At 42.2% G+C, this 25,931-nt stretch overlaps 1 protein-coding gene across 2 annotated transcripts in view; it reads left to right on the forward strand.

Annotated features, from left to right (window-relative positions):
* Positions 1-25,931, forward strand: part of Ganc (glucosidase alpha, neutral C) — a 54,518-nt gene that overhangs the window by 11,625 nt on the left and 16,962 nt on the right. Inside the window, exons 5-16 of one of the 2 annotated variants that reach the window (XM_059261197.1) lie at positions 2,781-2,963; positions 4,183-4,228; positions 7,870-7,936; positions 8,959-9,055; positions 10,337-10,517; positions 10,725-10,878; positions 13,364-13,599; positions 15,587-15,713; positions 16,583-16,662; positions 19,375-19,518; positions 21,584-21,680; positions 24,635-24,736. In XM_059261197.1, coding sequence (XP_059117180.1) covers positions 2,781-2,963; positions 4,183-4,228; positions 7,870-7,936; positions 8,959-9,055; positions 10,337-10,517; positions 10,725-10,878; positions 13,364-13,599; positions 15,587-15,713; positions 16,583-16,662; positions 19,375-19,518; positions 21,584-21,680; positions 24,635-24,736 — 1,514 coding nt within the window. Of the gene's footprint in view, positions 1-2,780; positions 2,964-4,182; positions 4,229-7,869; positions 7,937-8,958; positions 9,056-10,336; positions 10,518-10,724; positions 10,879-13,363; positions 13,600-15,586; positions 15,714-16,582; positions 16,663-19,374; positions 19,519-21,583; positions 21,681-24,634; positions 24,737-25,931 lie in introns of those variants that run through there. The other variant, XM_059261196.1, reaches the window with a different exon arrangement.

The raw sequence follows: 25,931 nt of genomic DNA on the forward strand, positions 1-25,931 counted from the left end.
CAAGTACCTGCAAAGTTTCCATCAGTTCTCCTGGGCAGACATCCGGGTAAAGCATGAGTTGCTTTGCCTGGCGGCTCCTGTTGCTCTGTCAGTGAAAGAATGTAAGGTTAAGACAGATGCTTTAATTTCCTCCAGAAAACCATGGTTGTCAATAGATAGTAAAGATTGTATAAACATTGTGTGATAAGTGTCGCTGTTAGTTCTGCTTGGGTGCCGACTACTTTCTAGAGGACCTTGAGCTACCAACATAACTGAAACATTGAAAGCAGCCTTTTGCCCTTCCCAGACCCCTTTCTAGCTAGAGTTTCTGATGTGATTCACTTTCTGCTCTTCATGTGTACTTAACAAAACTGTTCAGTACTGTTGTGCTTATCTGGATCTGGCGGCTGTCAATGGCTGTAAGGCCACTAGTTAGGGCCACGCGTCCCTAATCTTCATATTACAGCTAAGATGACATGACCCTGGAGCCAAGCAATAGCCACAGTGACTTCTGATTTCTCAGCTTCCTGACTATAGCTGAGATAGAAGTCCACTGACTGTCCATTTATCCAGTTTCATGCTTGGGAGCTTTACTGCAGAGCTAGCCTGAACCCTATTACCTAAATCCTCCTAATGATGTTATAGACAACCAGTTCTCTTTGGTAAGTTATGGATTTTCTACTTAAAATAGCCAAAACTGGGCCGGGCGTTGGTGGTACACGCCTTTAATCCCAGCACTCGGGAGACAGAGGCAGGCGGATCTCTGTGGGTTCGAGGCCAGCCTGAACTACAGAGCGAGATCCAGGAAAGGCGCAAAGCTACACAGAGAAACCCTGTCTGGAAAAAAAATAGCCAAAACTGTTTCTATTATTGACAGTCAAGACCCGATTGACAACAGTAGTTGATATCAGAAGTGGGTATAAGCAACTGACCATGGGTATGAGATTAACCAGCTGACCTAGTTGACAGTGAAGGCAGTGAAAACCTGGCTACCATTAAAGGATAGAATACCAGTGTTGTGAGCAGAATTGTGTCTCCCTGTCCCCCAAATTCATATGCTGAAGCCCTCATCCCCGGTACCTCAGAACACAACTCTATTTAGAGATAGAGATATAGTAAACAATAGTTAGGTTAAACTGGGAACATAATAGTGGGGCTCTAATACATCATGACTGCTATCCCTATAAGATGAGGAAACTAGGGTAACACATGCACAGGGACACTCACAGTGACAAGGCAACTGTCTTCAAGCCATGGAGATAGGCCTTATAACAAACCAACCTGCTAACACCTTGGTCTTAGCTTTCCAGAACTGTGAGAAAATAAGCTGCTATTTAAACAACCCGGCCTGTGGTAATTTGTTATGATAACCCAGTGAACTGATACAAGGAGGAATAAACCACAGCATTCTGTGCTCTTGCTTAAGTTCTGCTGATAGTCAACCGAAATAAGGGGCCTACTGAAAGCCAAGTGGTGGGAATATGGCACCTTGTGACCATCCCTCAGAATGCACGCCTCTGGGCCTCTCTGAAGCATTTAATGACATGAAACAACAGTCTCAGTCTCTAACAGAAGCGTTGTTAGAAAACTACTTAGTTTCTATGACTGTCTCACGTCTTATCTAGCTACATGGTCTCTATAGCTGCAAATGCAGCCTCAGAGTTTTATATTTCAGGTTGCTGAATTAAATCACAAGCTGAGTTCACAGCCCACTCAGATCTGTGACTTAGGGCATTAACTGTAAAACTTATTCTAAATACCCAAACTTCCAAACTTCATTGAGCCTTCCATTCCAGCAGAGACCCCCCTCTTCCTGCTCCTTCTGTGAGTGTTTCTTAGGTGCACTCACACTTCACAGGTGTGGTTGCCTGAAGAGGGCAGAGAATGAGGTCAGATCCCCTGGAGCTGGAATTACAGGCAGCTGTGATCTGCCAGATGTGAGTCCTCTCAACAGCAGCAATCACTCTTGACCACTGAGCCATCCCTCTGTCGCCTTTTCCTGTTCCTTCACTGTCCCTGCCAGGCCTGAGCGTCGACTAGACCTCAACGGAGACAGACTTTGCAAAGGGATTTCTGTGTTCCTTATGCCTCACGGTTATCAGCCCTCACTGCCTCCTAACCTCCAGAGAGCCTGTTACGGCCAAGCTCATGAGAAGAATAGTCGCCTGCCTGAAGAAGTCTAAGATTTCCATGGTGCCAGTGAGAGGGCTCAGCAGAAACAGGCGCTGCCTCTACTTCTGATGACCTGAGTTTGGTCCTCGGCTCCTGCAAGCTGTCCTCTCACCTCCGCACGCACACTGTGGCACCCACACACCCCTACACATACACACACGGCACACAAAGTAGAACTGTAATATGTAATTTAAAAATTAAAAATAAATGTGACTATTTCGATTCTGAGTGCCCAAGTGTCACTAGACATTATAGACAGAAATGATGATGATGATGATGAACATTTGTTCGCATTTCCAACCTGTACCAATTACTTGGAATGTATGATTTCACTTAATTTTTTCCAAAAATTCTATTAGTTTTAATTTTATTTATATTTCTTAGGTAAAGAATTAGTCATAGAAAGGTTGAATAACTTTGTTACCTGTGGTTATGAAGTATGTGGTAGAGTTAGGTTCTGTCCAAGCTCTTTTCTTTCCTCTCCATGATGGCTCCCTACTGTAGACCTCACCTATTGTCTGTCACAGGAAGACTGATTTGCTGGTCAACACTCTGAGTTACACATCACATAGACTTGTGTAAACCTGTAGCAATTTATTTATTTTTTCTCTTTCTGGTTCATTGTCCAGGCTGGTCTCCTGCTCAGGGGATGCCGGCAGCCTGATACTGACCGACGGAAAAGGAGATCTGAAGTGTCACATTTCAGCAAACCCATTCAAGATAGACCTTGTGTCTGAGAACGAGGCTGTGATCAGCATCAACTCCCTGGGCCAGTTATACTTTGAGCACCTACAGACTCCTCACAGGCAAAGGTATTTGTATACACTCTTGACCCTTGAGGACCTACCTTAACAAATACCAGCTGCCTCCAACCCTGCTCCTCCTGCCTTGCTGGCCGAGCTTTCTTCCCCTCTCCCTCACACACACACAAAGATTTTAAAGGTGGCTGAAGAGCTTGTGTAATCAATTTTTTGTTATGCTATTTTTAATGTTTCTCAGTTTAAAAAAAAAAAAAAAGTCAAAGAATGCGGTGGTTTGAATAAGATGTCCCCATGGTCTCCGGCATTTGCTGGTGCTGTTTGAGGAGGCTTAGGAGGTCTAGCCTTGCTGGAGGAAGTATGTGACCGGAACCAGGCTTTGAAAGTAGAAGGACACACACCATCCCCAGTTCACTTTCTGCTTCCCGCTGTGGTTCAAGATGCAGCCCTCAGCTCCTGCTCTAGTGGTCACGTCTGTCGACTGCTGCCTCCACTCCGACCTCATGGACTCTTACCGCGCTGGAATCCGACACCCAAACCAACTTTTCCGTCTCTGAGTTGCCCTGGTCATCGTGTTTTATCACAGCAATAGAAAAGTAACCAATAGAAAGACTATTTACATGATAATGACAGAGTAGTTGGCATTTTAGGTATTTTTATTTTTCCTTCTTTTCACTACTTCTTAATTTTCCCACAATGAGGACCTATTACTTTTATGATAAATAGTAAGATTTTCCAAAGCTAACATTTCAAAATAAAAATAACTTGCAACTTAAAAAAAAGTTACGTGTGGAAATAAATAATGCAAAATGTTTTCTGTGGACCACATAATCACTTATTCTGATGATAAAAGCAGCAAGTATAGACTGGAAGATTTTAAACCAACACTTGGTGAAAATGGGAGAAGCCTCTCTTCTAGACCATCCCAGTCTTGACAGCAAGTATCTTTGCCCACTGAGGCATTTTGTTGCCCCTACTTTCTTTCTTTCTTTCTTTTTTTTTTTTTTTTTTTTTTTTGAGACAGAGTGTTGTAGCTTAGACTGGCCTTGAAGTTACTATGCAAGCAACAATGACTATGAACTTCTGATACTCTGCCTTAGCCCTCTAAATTCTTGGATTAGTTATGTGCCGCCATGCCAGGCCTATAATGATGTCATATTTAATAAATTAAAGGATAGAATTTATGAAGACTTGGAAATGAGACTCTTTGTTACTGCATTAAATCCTTCCAGTCTTCCCATTAACTGAAATAACTTTATCTGTGTTTAAACAGAGCTACCAAAGGGAACGAGGAGAGTGCTCCGGTTGACACCTCTCAGGTAATTGAGATCTAGCAAGTTACCCTTGATCTTCTTTAACACTCCTGTCAACAAGTAGTGGATTCTGCTCCCCTCTTCTCCAGAGGGGTGCTTGGTATATAAAAGGGGATTTCTTGTTATAGTCTGTTTACTCACCTTAGCATCTTGGTCTTTTCAGTAGGTGTGCGCATGCCAGGAGTGGAAGCCAGAAATCAGTACCGGTGTCTTCCTCAATTATTCTCTATTTACCTTTTATTACATTTCATTTACGTGTGTGTGTGTGTGTGTGTGTGTGTGTGTGTGTGTGTGTGTGTGCAGTATATACTATGCATACTGTATCCATATGTTTCTTACATTAGGAGGAAGGAACACAAAGGGAAAGGAGACAGGTAAATGCTAAAGAACTAGTCAGGCTCTTCTGTGGGGAGACTAGCAATGCTCTTTACTTCACAAAACCTGTTGAAGACCGCCTCCTGTAGTTCATCACTAAACTGATCTAAGTTCCTGGTCCATCAGAGTGTGCCTTCTTTGAAGGCGCCCTTTTCAGTTTACCCTAAGAACAAAGAAGGTTTTAAACATAGGGATAGATGGTCTCACTTCTGTCTTTAAAAGATTATTTTGGCTGAGTTATGAAGAATAGACAATCTAGAACTCGAGTCTTTTTGTGCGTTTGTGTATATGGGTGTGGTATGTACATATCTGTGCTTATGTGTACATCGGTGTACCTGCATGCATATGTGGAGATCAGAAGCTGACACCAGGTGTCATTTTCAATCACTCTCCACCTTATAAAGCAGTCTCTCACCTGAACTCAGAACTTACCAATTCAGCTAGTCTAACAGGCTTTCTTTTGGGCCACCAACCTGCTCCCAAACCAAGGAGTTTCTGGAATCCGACACCCAAACCAACTTTATTTTTCCTTCTTTTCACTACTTCTGGCCTCAGGCATCTCCCTCTCATTCTCCTCCTCCTTCTTTTCTCAAGCCTAGATTTCTCCTCCTACTTATTCACTCTGCCTGCCAGCCCGCCCATCTCTCTCCTGCCTATTGACTGTTCAGCTCTTTATTAGACCAATCAGGTGCCTTAGGCAGGCAAGGTGAAACAAATGCAACATACCTTTATATAATTAAACAAATGCAACACAAACAAATGTAACACATCTTTAGTTAAAATAATATTCCCCAACAAGCTAGTCTTCTAGTCAGCTTGTTCGGAGATCAACTGTCTGCCTCCCAAGCGCAGCCCACTCTGTCTACTCAATTTACATAGATGCTGAGGACTGAACACCGAGTGCTTTACCCACTGAACTGTCTCCCTAGGACTCTGTAGCCCATGCTGCTCTGAAACACATTATGTAGCCTAGGCTGGCCTCCAACTCACAGCTATTCTCCTGCCTCAACCTCTTGAGTGCTGATGTTATGTGTATGTACCACCGTACCTGACTAGAAATCTTTATTCACAGCCACATAATTCCTGACAGAGTCTTGACAGTAACTGTTGCCATTTGCAATGATAAAAGTATTTCTCATGCCCTAAGGACAAAGTCTTCTTTTTCTTAAGACTCGTCTGTATTGATGAACATAAGAAAACTTTCTGTTTCTGAACAAAGATAAATGCATGACTATACACTGTGTTTGATGATGTGTCAAGTCCACTTTGGGAGACAGCTGATCAGATAGCTTGAGCAGCAGTTTCGAGTCACAGGTCCCTTCACAAAAACTTGATAACATAGCTATAGGAAATTTTTCAACTGCTTGAGGGAGTTCCCAGACTCTAAAGCCCATGCCTGGCCCCAGGGTAGCACAGTCCCTACCTCAGACATTCAGATGTGACTTCAAAGAAGCACAGACTCACTTTACAGAAGCTTTGATGATGATGAAGGAAGCTGGAAAAGGACAACTCATTTTCAAGCAAATTTCCTTTCATGCGGTTTATATTTTCTCATTCTTATGTAAAATTGAGAAAATTGTAGCTATAGAAAATTGTATCTATAGAAAAAGGTAAGACCTGAGAACTCACTGTCCTCCCATTTTATGTGACGTCTCAAACCATCACGGACACACACCTGATTGACAAGGGGAAACTCAGTGAAAATAAACATCTGCTCTGGTCTCTCAGAATGCACCTAAGTTGGGCCAGGAAGATGGCCCAGGGGGGGCTGCCAAAGTTATAGCCTAAGTTCAACCCTCAGAACCCATGTGGTATAAGGAGAGAGCTAATTCCTGTGGGTTGTCCTTGGACCTTTACATATGCACTGTGGCTTGTATACCCCTCAGACACATAAATAAGTGTGAGAAAAAAATTAGAACTGACTTAAGTTATTAGATTCTCATTGTTTTACCTCATATGTTCACATGAAAATTTTTTCTTTTAACTGGGTGGTGGTAGCACATACCTTTAATTCCAGCCCTTGGGAGGCAGAGACAGGTGGATCTCCGTGAGTCTGAGGCCAGCCTGGTCTACACAGTAAGTTCCAAGACAGCCAGGGCAACACAGAGAAACCTTGTCTCGAAAAGCCAGAAAAAAAATTTTTCCTTTTATTTCTTTTACGTGCAAAGGCTACATTTTTCAAAACATCATTGTATTTTAGTTCATATGAAGATGTTTGTGACAAGTAATGTATAAGTTCTTCAAAAAATTAAACATGGAATTGAGTATGACCCAGTAGTCCTGCTTCTTGTATGTACCCAAAAGTGAGGGCATTGCAGCGCTGGTCACAGTAACCATAGGAGGAAGAAACACATGACAAAACCAAAATGTGATCTGTGTGTACAATGAAATTGTATTTGGCAATGAAAGTTCTGGCGTGTGCTACAAAATGAATAAGACCTGAAGACGACCTGTGAAGTGAGCCAGTCACAAAAGAATAAATACTATATGATTCCACTTCATGAGGTGACTATCGTCAAATTCCTAGAGTAGAAAATAGAATGGTTTTGCCAGGGATGCAGAGAGGGAGAAAGAGAGAGTTGTTATTTAGTAGGGAAGTCCAGTTTAGGCCAGTGAAACACTTGTGGAGCTGGTGGTTGAGGATGGTCATCATTATACCACAGAGCAAATGTACTTGGTGACACTGGTTTGCACACTTGGAAATGGTTAAAAGATAAAGTGTATGTTATATATTTTAACACAGAAAAAAAAGGTTCATAAGGATGAGTATTGACTTTGTAGAAAACACAAATTTGATTTATTAAATATACATTATAAACTGGTCTTCAAAAATATGGACTCATTTCTCAGTCTTTTTTTTTTTTTAGACAGAGTCTCAGTATGTAGCCTAGCTTACTGTTTAGACAAGGCTGGCTTTGAATTTACAGAGATCTACCAGCCTCTGCTTCCCCAGTGCTGGGATTGAAGGCATGTGCTAACACACCCTGCGTTTTCTGTCTTAAATTTTTTGTTAATAATAATAATAGTAAAAATGTACATGATGCATGTGTGAGGGCAAGTGTGTAGGCCCGGTATTTCTTGCCTTCCACTCTTATGTGGGTTTCAGTATTGAATTTGTGCTGTCAAGCTTGCATTATGAGGAGGCCAGGGCCTTTACCTGCTGAGCCATCTTGGAGTACCTCACTCTTAGTAATCCAGTAAGATATACTATTATGGTAACCACATGTGTTGCAGTTTATAAGCTCATTTTGATCTCTATTTTATATCATTAGGAAAATCAAGAGGACCTAGGCCTGTGGGAAGAGAAATTTGGAAAATTTGTGGATGTCAAAGCTAATGGTAAATTGTCAAAGTTAAGGATATAGTATTAAAATAGATCATTCCAAAATAGCTAAATATTTATGTCTAAAAGTCACTTGAGGGCTTGGGATACAGTTCAGTGATAGAGTACTTGGCTAATGTGGGGTTGCCCTAGGTTCAATCCCCAGTGCCATAAACAAACAAACAAACTCCTTGAGCTTTGGCACCTAAAACAAGTAACTTCTGTAAGGTGAACAAAAATCTCTGGGTGGGGTTTCCTATTCTTCAATAATGCATTGCAACAGAGAAGTAATTATATATACCTTATAGAAGAATGAGAGCACTGCATGGGCCACATGCAGCTTATGGTCTCAGGAAAGGGCCTGGGCCAGCACACTGCTTGCTGTTCTGAGTAAATCAGACAGCTATAAATTCCACATTCTACTTTCATGAGACCCAAGTGATGAGAACCCAAGTTATACAGCTCATCTGCTCTAACAGTTTTAGCTAGTAATTCTCAATGTTTTTAGACCTCCTCATCATTGTCACAGGTGTCACATGCCTGTCTATGACATTTCTCACCAGTTTAGCAATATGGTTGGGAGGATGGGCTCACATATCACAGTCATGGGAAGTCATAAACTGAGGATCTAGGAAAGCCTTTGCTGCTGTTATGTAAGAGTTCTTGTAGAGAGCCACAGACAAGGCTGGCAGGAAGCTTAGCAGGCTGAAGAGAAGCACAAACTCATCCAGCAACGATTAAATGTGCTCAGTACCAGGGGAAAAGGAGCTTCAGTATACGGCTCAGGCAGCATAAGTAGTAAGTGAGCAGAGCTTTTCATACGTATACATTATGTATAACACTCACTTTTACATACACATACACATACATCCACCAGTCCCCAGACATCACAGCATCTTACTATCAAAATCAGTGCACAGCCTTGGTCAGTCGGGGCAAGTTCAGCTGTCTCTACTCCCAGTCTAGTTAGCTAAATTAACTGAATCTTCTAGATTGATCTGTTGAGAAGCAAACTCAGCCATGAGTCTGACCCCTACAGGTCCTTCCTCTGTTGGTTTGGATTTCTCCTTTCATGGGTTTGAACATCTCTATGGGATCCCTCAACATGCAGAATCACACCAACTTAAAAATACTAGGTAAGTGGCAGCAAGAATTCTTAAATCGTCTCTGGCTTGATACTACTTACGGAGTTAAGAAACCTTCCTAGTAGTTTTCAGGGTACCGAACAGTAAAAGAGAACTGAAAGCTAAGAACAAACAAGCGAGGATCTGTATCTTTATTCTCTCTCTGCTCTTGACTGTAAATGTCTGTAATAATGGACTGTAACCTGGAACTGTAAGCCAAATGAGCCCTTTCTCCCTAGGTGTTTTTTTTTTTTTTTTTTTTTTTTTTTTTTTTTTTTTTTTGTGAGAGTATCTGTCACAGCAACAGAAAAGAAACTAGCACAGGACATAAAAATGGAAAGAAAGAACCAATGCCACCAAGCTGTCCTCTGACTTCCGCATGTGTGTACACACACTCATATTAATAAAAAAGCTGTAATAGTGAACCCAAAGATACAGAAATAAAAATAAGGAGTAATTTTAATTAGAGTGGAGGTTCGCTTTTACTGTGTAGGATCTTTTTTATGGAACCCTGGGAGAACAGTAAAAAGAAAATAATGATCTAGAAAAGGACTTTCACTCTAAAGAGGACAACATGCCAGAGAATGTGGCATCTCCAATTCCCTATGATTCCCTGGAGAGACCATTTCAGGCTGACACTACTGACAAATGGATCCCAGGGGCATCTGCCTAAGAGGAGCCAAAGCCAAAGAGAAGCAGAGACTGTTTTAAAGTTGTCAGGTCTGGAGACTGTTTACTTAGTAGGTAGGCATAGTGACTAGTCCCTACCCCCCACTTGAGCTCGGAGCCCCCCAGCTCAGTCCTATTCCAGATCTTCAAGTGGGGTAGGATGTACTTCTTTTCCTTAGCTGCAGAGAAGTCTTCACACAGTCCATCAGCAGAGGGGGCTTATGTGTCTGCTATTCTGGAGGATTCACAGGGGACCTTTAGAAAAGGTATTTCAGGATCCAAGCCTGAGGTTCCCAGGGAGCCAACAGAGACAGAGGAGGAGGATCACACGCACAGGTTGGGCCAGGAAACCTTTAGGCAAATGATAAGAGATGAGTCTTTGTAGAGGAATGGTTATATATAGGGTCTTGTTACATACCCAGGCTGACCTAGAACTTGCTATATCGCCCAGGCTGACCTCTAACTCACAGTTCTCCTATCTCTACCGTCCAAGTGCTAGGATTATAAGTGTGTGCCCACACGCCTGGCAGGGGGTGAATGATCTGTTTACAGGAGACAATGAAGCTATTCTATTCATTAACAACCCACTTGTGTATTTGGTGATAAGCCTCCTTTCTGTTTCAGGGACGGAGATGCATACCGTCTTTATAACCTAGATGTCTATGGATATCAAATACATGACAAAATGGGCATTTATGGTTCCGTGCCTTATCTCCTGGCCCACAAACAGGGCAGGACTGTAGCCATTTTCTGGCTGAATGCCTCAGAAACACTGGTGGAGATCCACACGGAGCCAGCAGTTGAGGTGAGCTGTGGAATGTGCCTGCATGCCACACTGCCACACTGCAACACTGCAGTCAGAGCCTTTTCTTTGCAGCAGCGTTTTCCTGTGACCAAGAGCTTTGCAGTGTATTTGGCAAATGTCAGTAGGAGCTACCAAATGTAGATAGAGTCACTTAGAACTGGGTGATATAGGTGAAATTTCTCAGATTTTCGTTACGTCCTTTTCCAGCACACACTGACCCAGATGGGCCCAGCAGCTGCCAAACAAAAGGTCGGGTGTCGGACTGATGTGCGCTGGATGTCAGAGAGTGGAATCATTGATGTTTTTCTGCTGACAGGACCTACACCTTCTGACATCTTCAAGCAGTACTCTTCCCTCACAGGTACTTGCATGGAGATTGCTAGTTCTTCACTCCATTATGTGTCGTCTGTCCTGTGTATCATCACTGCAACTTAATATTTGTTCTACACTATGTGGAAATCACAAACAACATCCCTAAGCATTTTAAGTAGCAAGCGTTTTTCTTCCCATCCTCATTACATCCAGGCAAGCTAAACATGACACTAGACTGCCCACTCTCTAATCCTAACACTTGTCATATGCCTGCGCCTGCTTGGAGCCTTTAGTCTCTGGGAATAATCTCCCTGTAGCAAAGACTATTCCATCCTGGACTTTTAAATGTGTTCTTCTCTGTTAAAATATACTACTGGCTTTAGCAGTAAAATATTTGTTCTTTAAGAGACTAAAGGTCAGGGCCAGTGAAATGGCTTGATGGGTAAAGACACCGCCAAGCCTGAAGAACTGGTCACAGGGACCCATGTGGTAGAAACAGAGAACTAACTCCCACAGGTTGTCTCCATACACACACACACACACACACACACACACACACACACACACACACACACACAAAGAAATGGAAATGCACATGCTCTGCTTCTTGCAGGATAAGCCATCTTTCTCCTAGCTTCACCCCAGGCTGGTAATTGAGTCAGCTAAATTGGAAGTTCCTTTCCTCAGAATTCAAAGGCATTTCTCTCTTGTCCCTGTCTTCTTACTCCAAAACCATCCATTGGATTCCTTTTCACATGATCTATCTGTTCTCACTGAACTACCTTCCTTATCACTGATGTTGGGAAATTTTACAGTAAGTTCCTTGATGCATCCCTTTCAAATGGTTTCTGTGCTGAGGGTGAGATGTGGTCACTTCCAGTCTTAGTGTCCTTCAGCCCTGGGAAACAGTCTCTACCATTCCCTTTGGAGTTTCGCATCCTTGTTCTTTCTCCTTTTTTCTTTTTGCCTCTTCTCTGAGAAACTTTCTCCATCTTACCTCCCAGGCCTTCCATTTATGTTGTCGTGTTTTTGATGTGGAGAACATTCCTATCTCTTAACACCCCACGCCCCCTCTCACCCCCGTACTCTTTGTTCCATGATGCCTAGTCTACTTTGTTAGTCTTTTATCTTTTTTCATCTTTTGAGATACTGATGATAATGGTCTTTTAAAAGATATTATTTTTCCCAGCACTTAGGAGGCAGAGGCAGGCAGATCTCTGTGTTCGAGGCCATCCTGGGCTACAGAGTGAGTTCCAGGACAGGCGCCAAAGCTACACAGAGAAACCCTGTCTTGGGGGAAAAAAAGATATTATTTTTATTTTAAAATTGTGTACATACATGTTGAGATAAAGTTCCTGCAGGGCCCAGAAGGAGGTGTCTGAGCCCCTGGAGTTACAAGTTATTGGCCACCCAGCATGTGGCTCTGCATGGAAGCCCTTGGTACCCGGAGGAATCTGGTACCCTAGCACTTGAGGAGCATGTGGGGGTCCCTGGCTCTGAGATTTCTAGAGCAGGGAAGTGCTACTCTCCACCTTTGTGCCTTCCTCACACACTCCGCGTGCTTCAGCAGACACCACCTCCCCCTTACCTCCCACCCTCCAGATGATGCTGAACATACTTCCCTGGTTGTTCTTTTGTTTCAAAGCTTCTCTTTTGTAATAATTTTCATGAATCAGTTCTCTGCTTCCACATTGTGGGACCCAGGGATTGAACTCAGGTCAACAGGCTTGGTAGCAAGACCCTTTACCCGCTGAGCCTCTCACTGCCCTCATTTTTTTTTAAAGACAGGATCTCGTGTACCTCAAGCTGACTTTGAACTTTCTATGTAGCCAGGGATGACTTCGAACTTATAATTCTTCTCCCTCTACCTCTCCCAAGTACTGGGATCACAGGCATGCATCACCACCAGTTTTATAGAGTGCTGGGGATTTTGAACCCAGAGTTTTGTGCATACTAGACAAGTACTCTGCCACCTGAGCTGCATCCACAGCCCCCGCTTTGCCATTTGTGACTGTAAGTAAAAATTATGAGAAAAGTCTGATCTTGAAGAACAGGGCTCTTTATAAACTGATCCTTGCCAGTTTCATCTCTTCTCAGTGTCTCACATTGTAACCCCTGCAGGATTTATTTTCTCCTAGACCACATGTACTTCTTTGCCTGTGTCTCTAGTCCCTGTTCTTATGAGCGCTACCTGGTCTCCCTGCCTGGCATCCTCCTACTTATCCAAAGCCTCCACCCTTCTCATCTGCCTTGGGAAACCTCTGAAGATCCCACATTACTCTATAAGCAGAATGTACGTGTTCCCACAGCGCTAGGCTGATACCACTAGCATAGCAGTTATACCTCAGGACGGGGTTTATTTATATGCCTGCCCCATCACCCTAATTGCCACTGTCTTCAAGGCAGGGTCTATTTTTTCTTATCCTTGATAGCCTATGCAGTAGCAAGCCCAGTGCTTAATCCCCTGTAGAGACTGGGGAGATGTTCACTGATTGCGTAACATTAGTGGCCTCCATTGTCATCTTCTTTTTGAGGCACACAAGCCATGCCCCCTCTTTTTTCCCTGGGGTACCACCAGTGCCGCTGGAACTATGAAGATGAGCAGGATGTGAAGGCAGTGGATGCAGGTTTTGATGAGCACGACATCCCATACGATGTCATGTGGCTGGACATAGAGCACACCGAGGACAAGAAATACTTCACCTGGGACAAAAAGAGATTCGCAAACCCCAGAAGGATGCAAGAGCTACTTAGGAGCAAAAAACGCAAGGTGAAGTCAGCCTGATGTTTAAAGCTTTTCAATCCCAAAGTTAGATTTGCCTGGGCACACCAGCTGAGGAAGACCCTCTGATGAAAAGGTCATTGTGAAAATAGTGCCTTCCAGTTAATAGTAACTGATAACAGAAGACCGGTGTTCAAAGGTAAAGACGGGTGCTGAAATGCGGTGATGCCATCCACCCCTGCCACAGTGAGTAAACCCCCAGAACAGTGAAGGGGCCTGAGTCTTTCAGTCCTGTTGGCTGCAGCTACCCTGCTGGGATGGCACCCTTCTCCCCTAAAAAGTTGGCCCCATTGTCAAAATTGGTGGTACTACACAGACATCAGAAGCAGAAAAGTTTCTCACATAGTGAGGCATCTGGAGAGAGCCGGGCTGTCTCCCAAACTGCTTTGAAAATGGCTTGAGAAAGCTGGGAAAGGGGGGGCCAGCTTGGTGTCCCTGGTGGCTAACAGGTGGTGCTGGGATAGGAGTTCTTCCACATGGGCTGCGTTGTTCAAATTACTGCCACCAACATGAGAGCTGTTTTTGTCAGCTTGACTGCAGGTGGGCAGAAGGGTAGGAGGACATGGCAGGGCTTGAAAGTCTTAACAACAGAGGGTCAAAAATGGAGTCCTGGGGACCAAGATGGCTCAGCAGGTAAAGGTGCTTGCCCCCCAAGTCTGACAACTTGAGTTTGATCCCAGGATCCCACATGGTAGAAGGAGAGAACCAACTCATGCAACTTGTCCACATGCACACCATGACAAACATGTGCCTCCCCTGCTCCACACACAAATAGACAAGTGTAATTAAAGGGGAAAAAAGTAGCCAGATTCTCTATTTTTTCATACGTTTCACTGACAGACTCTCCCTGTAAATTTGGCCAAGGGAAGAACTGAAATTTAAAGGAGAAGGAGAGAAACCATTGAGAAGTACATAGTTGCAGTTACTATTTTGACGGTTTGGTTTGGTTTTAACGTTAGTTCTGTGGTTTCTGTGGTTTGGAAGGGGCTTGTGAGGGGATGGGTACACACATATGCCTGTAGAAGCCAGAGGACAGCCTTATACAATTTCCTAGATGCTATCCACTTCTCTTTTTTCTTTTTTGTGAGACGTGGTCTCTCACTGACTTGGCTGGCCAGGGGACCCCACAGACCTGCCTCCTCCTCCCCAGTGCTGGGATTACAAACCTGTGCCATCATGCTTGACTTTTTCACATTGGTTCTGGGGCTCAAACTCAGTCCTCATGCTTGCAAGGCAAGACCTTTATTTACTGACTAAGTTAGATCCCCAGGCCTGTTCTTGATTTCTTTAATGATTTATTTCATCGGTGTTATAATGTGCCTCTAAATACCTGGGGAGTTAGGATCTTGCCTATTTAATCCCTTCTTGTAGCACCTGGCATCACAGACAGAAGCTTGATAAATGCTATCTTAAACGTGTGTGGGGGCTGCTAAGATGGCGGAGTGGGTAAAGGCACTTTGCCACCAAGTCTGTGAAACTGAGTTCAAGCCCCAGAACACACAAGGTGGCAGGAGAGAACCATCTTCTTACAGACCAACAAACAGACACACACAAAATAAATAAATAACTGTAAAATAATCATAAAAAACGATAAACCATGACAATTAGAAAAGAGGATTTATCTGATTTGATAACTTTTTTTTTTGTTGTTGTTTTTTTGTTTTTCGAGACAGGGTTTCTCTGTGTAGCCCTGGCTGTCCTGGAACTCACTCTGTAGACCAGGCTGGCCTTGAACACACAGAGATCTGCCTGGCTCTGCTTCCTGAGTGCTGAGATTAAAGTCCTGCACCACCACTGCCTGGTGGATAACAACTTTTAGTGAAAGGTTATAGGGATTTAGCAATGTCCAAAATTTTCAGTGAGTTGTAGTTTCTGAGTAAACCTCGACTCTCCCCATCCCAAACTATGGTAAAAATACCCGAGTGAACATAAGCCTCATAAAACTGACATGGTCTTTAAACCTCTGTCCTGACAGCTTGTGGTTATCAGTGACCCCCACATCAAGGTGGATCCTGACTACTCAGTATATGCCAAAGCCAAAGAACAGGGCTTCTTTGTGAAGAACCCAGAAGGTGGCGACTTCCAAGGAGTGTGTTGGCCTGGTATGGTAACCCCATTCCACTTGTTCTGTCCCATTTAATAAAACATCTGTGGTTACATTCTCGTTCCCTGTGGGCATCTCTTTCTCTGCCAGACACATTTCCATCACCTTTAAGGGAGATACGCCATCGCCTTTTTGGTATCTTTAATAACACCTGGTAGAGTGAGCTAAGAGTGCATTTATCAGTCAGTGACCAGAGGAATGAATGAAAAATAAGCAAGCAGACTAATCTCCATGGCATGTTAATTCTCTAAGCAAACAGAGATAAGAAACAGGGAGTGAGGAAAGTGTCAGGGGTGGGGAGGTAGAGGTGAAGTGTCTGGCAGGCAGGCTCTCCCTGTGGTTGCTCTTGGTCCTTTTAGCCCATAGTTTTGACTTTCAGCCTCTCATGAGTGGCCTCAGCTGCCTGTGGAACTCTAGATGCATAAGTTGTTATTTTAAAGCCTTGTTAGAAATTCACCAAAGACCAAAAGAAATCCCCACTGTGTCATAAATCCAAGTGCTGTGGAGAAACCAGTACCTTCCTTTTCTCCTTTGAGCCATTTGAACAAGTCCATGTTCTCTTGAAAAACTCGGGTCACTGCAGGGTATTGAGCAGCCTTTCCTGCCTTTCTCAGCCATTAGTGAAGGCCAAGCTCCATCCTGACACCTGCTCATTGGCGTGCCCATGGGCTCTGGTGTTAAAAGGTTTAAATTTTGTCTCTTTAAGGATGGCTTCGTTCACTTGTTGCGGACCATGCCTGTCTCAGTTGTCTTTTGTCCTTGACGTAAGGTGTCCATTGGTAACCTGACTCTCACATCTTCTTCCCCACACATCTAACTGTAAAGACCACTGTTCCTGACAGACTGCCCATTCTCGCGCCTCTGCAGGTCTCTCGTCTTACCTGGATTTCACCAATCCCAAGGTCAGAGAGTGGTATTCCAGCCTTTTTGCTTTTCCTGTTTATCAGGTTGGTTTTTATTCTCTTTCTGTTTGTTTCTGTTTTATTCATCTTTCTAGTTAACCTGAAAGATGAAAGGAAAAGGTAGTCGCTTAGAACTGCTTTAACTAAGTAGCTTTTGATAAATTGCACATATAAAAGGCTAGAATAGATACCACATTATAGACTTTGATGGTATTAGGTATATTACTAGATGTATAAAAATTGTGGTTTTTACCTATGTTAGACTATGATATATCAAAATACAGTACAATGTATTTTTATTCTATTTTTCTAAACATTATGTAATTTTAATATAAAATCCTATTCTATAACTATTATTGAAAATTAATATGAAGTCAGGTATGGGGGCACAGTAATCATAGCATTTGGGAAGATGAGCAGAAGAATTGCCTTGAATTCAAAGCCAGCTTGGGCTACAGAGTAAAACTCTGTCTCCAGAAAAAAAAAAAAATGGTAATGCACACCTTTAACTTCAGTTGACAGGCAGAGGCAGATGGATTTCTGTGAGTCGGAAATTAGCCAGGTCTACATAACAAGTTCCAGGACAACCAGGGCTACATAGAAAGACCCTGTCTCAAAAAGAGAAGACTTGGGATTGGGAAATAGCTCAGTTGACAGAGTGCAAAGACCCATGTAGTACATGCCTGTAATTCCAGCATGGAGGAGGTGGAGGGTCAGAAGTTAATGTCATCTTCAGCTAATTATCAAATTCAAGACCAGCCTAAGTAGCATGAGAGCTGTTGAGAGAGAGAGAGAGAGAGAGAGAGAGAGAGAGAGAGAGAGAGAGAAGGAAGAAAGAGCCCCATCAGCAATAGAGTAGCTATGACAAGTGTGAAACTATCTTATAAACCAGTGGTTCTCAAAACCTGTGTCAAAACCCCTTAGGAGGTCGACTGACCCTATCACAGGGGTCACATATCAGATATCCTACATGTCAGATATTTACATTACGATTCATAACAGTAGCAAAATTATAGTTATAAATAAGGAACTGTATTAAAGAGTTACAGCATTAGGAAGGTTGAGGACCACTGTTATAAGCCATAATGTATTGTTAAAAGAAAAATATAATAATCAAAATCTTAAAAGAACCATGGAAAGAACTAAGGTCACATTAGAGACCTGTTTTCAATCAGTTATGGTGATGATGACAATTACGGTAATACCTAACACAGTGCAAGCCACGTGCCAAGTGCTGTCTTAGGCATTTGATGTGCATTACCCCATTCTTCTTGATAAAAATGCTCTAAATTGGAACGATAATTAAATCTTAACCCCACATTTAAGAAAATTGAGGTGTGGAGAGTTTTAAAACCCACAAAGATCACCCATTTACTAAGTGATGGACCCAAGATTTGAATTCAGGTCTAGTTGTGTCCCAAGCTCAGCTTTTAAGCACAAGATACTTGCTTCTGAGCATCATTGACTAGGAGATTAGAAAAATACTTATAACACTATAGATAACAATCCTTAGGCAAAATATGGCTATAGTCATTCACTTCATTATTGTCTGTGGCTGCTTTCATAATACTGTGCCAGAGTATAATAACTAAAGAGCTCTTATGATGCATAAAGATGGAAATGTACATTATCTACATCTTTATAAAAAGAAGAAGAGGAGGGGGAGAAGGAGGAGGAGAAGAACACTTGCTGATCTTTGCCTTAGAAGTGCCAAAAGAAGACTGAAGGCAAATATTATTTGGAAACTATACACCCTTATTCTTAGAAGTGCATTTGCTTAGAAGCCAGGCATGGTGGCACACACCTTTAATCTCAGCACTCAGAGGCAGAAGCAGGTGGATCTCTGTGCATTCAAGGTTAGCCTGATGTACATAGTGAGTTCCAGGACAGTCAGAGCTACATAATAGAGAGTCTCCAAATAAAGGTACATTTGCTTAAAAATAGTTAAGGAAACATATAGGCCACATTCAAACATTGGAAAGATCATCTATCTATCATGTGGATAAAGTCTCAGATGTGTTCTGTAGTGTCCTGGGAGGAAGCTAGGCCTTATTAGGACATGGTGTACAGAACACAGCATTAAAAAAATAGTGGAATAAGATACCTGAGTTTCCCTGTAATGATATTCAAATGCTGAGAGACCATGAATTTTAAAAAAAGAATTTTAATACAATTTTGAGTAGATGGAAAGAACACAAATTATATGTCAACAAACAGATAACTCAACTGTCAACTTTAACACAGATAACTTTCAGAATATTAGAGAAAAAATAAATTCATGTATAGTAATAATTGCTTTTAGTTAGGAGTTGTAGCAGAGATTTCTTCACAGCTTTTTAGATAAGATCAAGCAAAGACTCGTAGTAGATAGTGGATGATACAGAGCCTCATGGTTTTTACAATTTTTCTGGCACATATTCCCTAAGGATGTCTTTGTGTGAACTTACAGAGCAGTGTGTATTTCACAGATAATATAGTGTAGCATTCTTATCAAAAAATATTTATTGATAGCTTTCTTTGAGTCAGATACTGTTGTAAGTGCATGGGATTTTCATTGGATAAAAAAGACAAAATTTACAACCCGATTGGCATAAAAAAAAATAAATAAATAAGAAAGAAAGAAGGAAAGAAAGAAAGAAAGAAAGAAAGAAAGAAAGAAAGAAAGAAGAAAGAAAGAAGAGAGGGAAAGAGCAGGGGTACTATCCTGTTAACATCATCCCTGGGGAAGGATTCTCATGAACAGGGTTCACTTCCTAGGGATCTACAGACATCCTCTTCATATGGAATGACATGAATGAGCCCTCAGTCTTCAGAGGACCAGAGCTAACCATGCAAAAGAATGCCATTCATTATGGCAACTGGGAACACAGGGAGCTTCACAACATCTACGGCTTTTATCAGGTAGGTCATCCCAATCAGAAGCCAGCCAGAGTCATGTGCCCTGCTTTTAGACAGGGAGGCAGTTCTGTAATCCAGTGTACTGCCAGGTCTCTTTGTGTGTGTGTGCTGTCACCTACAGTGAGTCTCAGATGACAGCCAGTTTATTATTTCTCCCTCTACTTCCTTTTCCGTTCACAATAAACCCGATAAATCTAAAAATATTCTATATGGCATTTAATACTACTAGAAGACTTTTATTGGCACAGGCAATCTATAAGTATGTTAACGAAGGTAATTAAGGCAAGGTTTTAAAATTTTGTATATCTCCATCTATTGCTAGCTTAGTTGAGGTTGGTGGCACACATGTGCAACCCTAGCATTCATGGTACAGAGGGATTGTGAATTAAAGGCCAGCCTGACCTGCGTAATGAGTTCTAGGCCAGCCTAGACTATCCAACAAGAGTCTATCACAAAAGCAAAAAGCCAACAAGGGCTAGTGATGGCTCAGTGCTAAAGAGTTCTTGCTATTCTCCCAGAGGACCTCAGTTTGTTCGCAGCACCTATACTGGGCAGATTACAACAGCATGTAACTCCAGCTCCAGAAGATCCAATACTTTCTTCTGGCCTTCGGAGGCACCCACACAGGGAGTATACACTCCCATATACATAAATTTTAAAAATATTTTTAAAGGGGCTGGAGAGATGGTTAAGTGGTTCAATCCCCAGCATCCGCATGTCAGCTAACAACCATCTGTAATTCCAGTTCCAAGGGATCCAAAGCCCTCTTCTGGCCCCCATGAGCAGTACATGCCCATAATGCACAGACATACATGCAGGCAAAACACCCACATATAAAACAAACAAAAAAAACTAAAAAAAAAAATGTTTAAAAAAAATCAAACAACAAATAAATATGTATATACATTCACATCAGGGAAGCAAGACTTAACATATAGATTTATAATTTAATAAGTATATGTCATAGTTTCCTTTGCAGTGATAAGACACCATGGCCAAGGTAACTTATAAATGAAAACATTTAATTTACCTTATGGATTCAGAACGTTAGAGACCATGGTGGGATACAGAGGAATGGCTGAGAGCTCATGTCTTGATCCATAACTACAACTTTAAGAGGGAGGCACACCGGGAATGGCAGGAGTGTTGAAACCTCAAAGCCTACCCCTGGTAACACACCTCCTCCACCAAGGTCACAACCTCCTAATCCTTCCCAAACAGTTCCACCAACTGGGGACCAAGTATTCAAATATGTGAGCTATTCTCATTAAAACCACCACAGTATAGTTTTTAAATGTGCAAACTTTCCTAATTTGCTCAGCCTTCTGAATAAAGGTGGTGGAATTGTCCTCTATTTGCTAATCATATCCAAAGATTGAGAATCACTTACCCTAACTTATATCTATGAGTCTTTGTTATTTTTTAGAATAAGACTGTATGCCTATAGGTCTCCCACAATTGCTATTTTCTAATGGGAGCTGCTGGCTGGATATAGTCTTTTCCAGATACTACATGTTTATTTCTCTATCAGCTTTTTGCTTTAATTGCCAACGGCCTTTGGGAGTTTCTTATGTAGGCTGAAGTGGACACTTAACGTCTCTGAATTTATTTTTTTAGTCAATGAAAACCACTTGACTCACAGATTATTGTGCAGACTATAAGGAAATATATTATAAAATGCCGACCGATAGTACCACTGAATAAATGGTAGCTTGGTTTTGTTTTGTTTCTTTTGTTGTGTTGTGTTGTGTGTGTGTGTGTTTTCTGCAGTGCTGGGGACTGAACCCTGGGCCCCAGGCATGCTGGGTAACCACCCTTCTACTCATCTGCATCCCTATTCCTCTTTACTATTATTCCATTGACATTGCTAACCGAATAAATGTTCCAACTTTACGAGGCAAATTGGTATCATTCACTGTATCATCAAAAAGACTTGATGGGTTTATTATTTCCCTTTTCATGCCCCCCCCCCAGCTGTTACTTTTCTCATGTTAGTAGTCTATTGAGGATGTTGGCACAGTGCCCTCACCCTGCCTCCTCTTTCCAATCTTTCTCCACTGACTTACAGCAAATGGCTACTGCAGAAGGATTGATACAGCGATCTAAAGGGAAGGAGAGACCCTTCGTTCTTTCACGTTCTTTCTTTGCTGGATCACAAAAGTATGGTAAGAAATGGCTCATGTTATAAGACACAAGGGAGTTACCCACCCTTTTCTTTAGAGCATTTATGATATATGCTGCCTGCTGCCTCCGCGTTCCTCTCCAATAACCTTCTAACTTACAATGTAGAACATGATGTGCTCTGGCATGTGTATTTTATGTTATGAATAAATGGTTTGTAGGTACTTCAGTTGGTAGAGTAGACTGCCTGGGTTTAGTGCTCAGCACCATATAAACCCAAGCAAGCTGGTGTATGTTTGTAATCCTAGCACTCGAGGGGGAGGCAGGGGAAACAGAAGTTCAAGGTCATTGTCCAAGGCTATCTTGGGCTTCTTGAGACCCTGTCTCCCTCCCACACCCCAAAAGACAGTAAACCAATTTTCATCAAGTTTAGTACTTTTTTCCTACTAAAGAAATGGCCACTTACTTGTTGGGAGAGTGATTTCAGAGAATTCCCTTTTCTGGCGTGGTCATCTCTGATCCTATCTTTTTGACTTAGGGAAACACACCTCTAACACATGGCTTCAGCCAGTGTTCCACTTAGCCATGTGGTTTAAAATAGACCTGGCTGTTGCTTGCTATCAGGGTCATCCATGACTGGATCTGGTTTACCAGCTAATACAGATCTAGTTCAACTTCACCACTCTGTGGCAGGAAGGCTATTTTAAGGCCCCTGGCCTTGCATAAGTAACTGAGAGCTTAGGTCCTAGTGTAAGAACCTCACCTTTGTTGTATCGTAGACATGTTTGGGTCTCTCACTCAACCTCCCCAGACCAGCTCCTGTTTCTTCAGCCAAAGGACAGAATAGTGTCAACAGAGATGCCTATCACAGCATTAGACCTTGAGACCAAAAGAAAAGTTTACATGTGTAACAGTAAAGGAAGGGTTACAAAGGTGTGGGTTAACTGCAGGACAAACTGTCATGATAAAGGCAGTTTATAGTTTAAATGTTTTTTCATTTATTTTAGGGGGCGTGACACATGCCACCTGTGTAGAGGTCAGAGGACAGCCTGGGGTGGTTAGTTCTCTCCTTCCTTAAAATGGTAGTTTTAATTTCATGAGAATATGTTTGTAACATTATATAGAAATGTTACAATATTTTTTATTTAACATTGTTTATTAACATTTATTTAATATTGTTTAACAATATTTAACATTGTTAAAAATGTAAATGTAATTTAAATCAGTAAATAGATTTCGGTAAAATATAAATTTAAGCCTATAATCCCAGCATTTGGGAGTGGAAACAGGACGATCAGGAGTTCAAGGTCATCATAAGCTACATAGGAATTTGAAACCAGCCTAAGACACATGAGATTCTGTCTCAAAAATAAATAAATAAGTAAATAAGGGCCAACAAGATGGCTTACTGGATAAAGGCACTTGTTGCCAAGCCTAATGACCTGAGTTCAATCCCAGGGATCTACATGGTGGAAGGGGAGAACCAACTCCTACAACCCAGGATACATAGTGAGTTCCTGTCTCAGTAAAAAAAACTACAGGGGAATTCATGGAGGGGGGAATTAATGAAAACGTTTATAGACAGCAGTTCAAAACTATAACAAGAGATATGAATGTTAATTTTTTTTCTTTTGGAGTTTTTGACACAGGGTCTCACGATGTAGTACAGGCTGGCCTTAAACTTGTAGCGGTCCTCTTGTCTCTTCCTCCCCAGGGCTGGAATTGCAAGTGTATGCTGCCATGCCCTGTGCTGTCTGAGCTCTTTCTGATCTCTTAGATGCTGGTCCGTTTTCTAGTCTGCAGTACTCTGTGTGACTATTTACCCCAATGTGTAGCAAGGAGAACGTGACTTATTTAGTCACATGCTTGACCAATAGCTATAAAGAACTTGTGAATGAACAAGCGTGTTAGCCATGATACATCTGTGTGTCTACATGAGCTTTCTTGATGAAATTGTTGCCATGATTTCAAAATTACTGTGTAGATACTTCCCTAGCTCAACTGATGTCAAGGAAAAATTACTAGAGTGTTGTTTTAAAGAATCCCTTGAAAATATTTTTCTTGGGCTGGAGAAATGGTTCAGTAGTTAAGGGCACTGCTGTTCTTCCAGAGGACCTGAGTTCAATCCCCAGCACCCACACGGCAGCTCATAACTGTCTGTAACTCCTGTTTCAGGGGATCCAATGCCTTTATACAGACATACATGCAGGCAAAACACCAATGTACATAAAATTTTGAAAAAATAAATCAATTATTAAAAAATATTTTTCTCTGCCTAAAGGACAGTTCAACATTTCTACAGAAGATTAAAACAAAAATATCTACTGAAACAGTTTTGGTAAAAGATAGACCAAAAAAGGCTTCAAGATTAATCTAGATGTCATAAAATAAGAGTATTTTACGTGTCTCTTTAGTAATATTATAATCTGTCATAATAAACTCTTATCAACTATAGTATGAACTGGAACCTTGGCTTTAACGGTCTGACATCTTGCCGCAAATCTACTTAACAACTACATAACTAGGCTAGACTATGGAGCCACTGTTAATCATATTTCCCTAATCTTTAAAGTAGAACTAATAATAGTGTTTGCCTGGTAGGATTGTTGTGATAATAAGTGGGACAAGAAACCCAGAGTATTTAGTTGTTTTTTTATTTTGTTTTTGTTTTGTTTGTTTTTGAGACAAGGTTTCTCTGTGTAGCCCTGGCTGTCCTGGATCTCACTCTATAGACCAGGCTGGCCTTGAACTTACAGAGATTCGACTGCCTCTGCCTTCTAACTGATGGGATTAAAGGAGTGTGCCTGTGTTTTATGAACCTTAATAACTTTTCACATTAGAAAATTGATACTTTTTGCAGAAAGATCAGAATTTGTTTAAGGTGGAAATCTGTTTCCTATTTTATTATTTTTATCTTTTACAAATATGGAATGTAAATGAAATGGAGTGCATTGGATGATTTATGTGTGTTTCCATGCCTTGTTCTGGGCAATCTAAGGTGCTGTCTGGACGGGAGACAACACAGCAGAATGGAACTATCTGAAAATTTCCATCCCAATGTTACTCACCCTCAGTGTCTCAGGGATCTCTTTCTGTGGAGGTAAGCTGATTCCTGACTTGAGGTTTCCAGTAGGAAGAAATGAGAAGTGAGGGTCCTCAGTGGCCGTTAGCTGTTTGGGGCAAGGATAAATGCAGGAAAGGAAATGGGAGGAGAGCAAAAGAGTTGCTTCAAAATGTATTGTACAGCCCGCTGTGGTGGCTCACACCTTTAATCTCAGCCCTCTAGAGGCAGAGGTAAGAGGATCTCTGAGTTCAAGGCCAGCCTGGTCTACATAGCAAACTCCAGGACAGCAGGCACTGCATAGAGAGACCCTATCTCAAACAAATAAAATAAACGTCTTACATTATCTTGTCTGAATTGAGGACATGAAGTCAGGCAGGAGATGGGGAGTGTCTCTCATTCCCTCATTCCCACAGCACTACCTCCAGAGACACAGTAACAGAGTGTTCCAGAAACATACTCTTCTTCTTGAAAGAATGAGAGCACTGCAAACAACTTAGCAAACCGAAAGCCAGCGTGGGTCTGAGTGTGCAGCCCAGCAGAGTGCTAGCCTGGTGTGCTCAAGGCCCTGGGTTTGATGGCCAGCAGCATAGCCGAGGGACTAAGAGAGCCAGCCATACAGAACTGCTTTCTGCTCAGCAGATGGAAGATTCTGTGACGCAATTTAAGTGTGTTCTTCACTAAGATGTGCTCAGTTGGGACAGCGCTTGCCTAGCATGCAGGAAGCCCTCAGTTTGATCCCAGCCCTACACAAAACCAAGTATAGTTGCACATACCTAAGATCCCAGCACTAGGACGTGGAAATAGAAGGCTCAAAGGTTCCAGGTTGTCCCTAGCTACTAGCAAAACCGAGGTCAGACCAGGCTATAGAAGACCCTGCCTGAAGGAGACGTGACTGGAAATGGCTCTGTTAGTGAAGTGCTTGCCACACAAACATGAGGACCTCAGTTCCGAAGCCCAGCACACCCGTGAAAGAGCCGGACACAGCGGCACATCCCTGTAACCCCGAGCTGGGGAACCCCGAGCTGGGGAAGCGGGGCTAGGAGGGTCCCTGTTGCTTCCTTGCCAGCCAGTCTAGCCAAAAATAAAGTGGAGAGTGATTGAGGAAGACACTGAAGTCAGGTTGTGGCCTCTACATGCACATATACCTTCTCACACATGTACACACACACACACACACACACACACACACACACACAAGATGGATTTAGTTCAAATACATGTCTGAGGGCAT

The sequence above is a fragment of the Peromyscus eremicus genome, chromosome 4 (assembly GCF_949786415.1).
Source record: "Peromyscus eremicus chromosome 4, PerEre_H2_v1, whole genome shotgun sequence".
NCBI lineage: Eukaryota > Metazoa > Chordata > Mammalia > Rodentia > Cricetidae > Peromyscus > Peromyscus eremicus.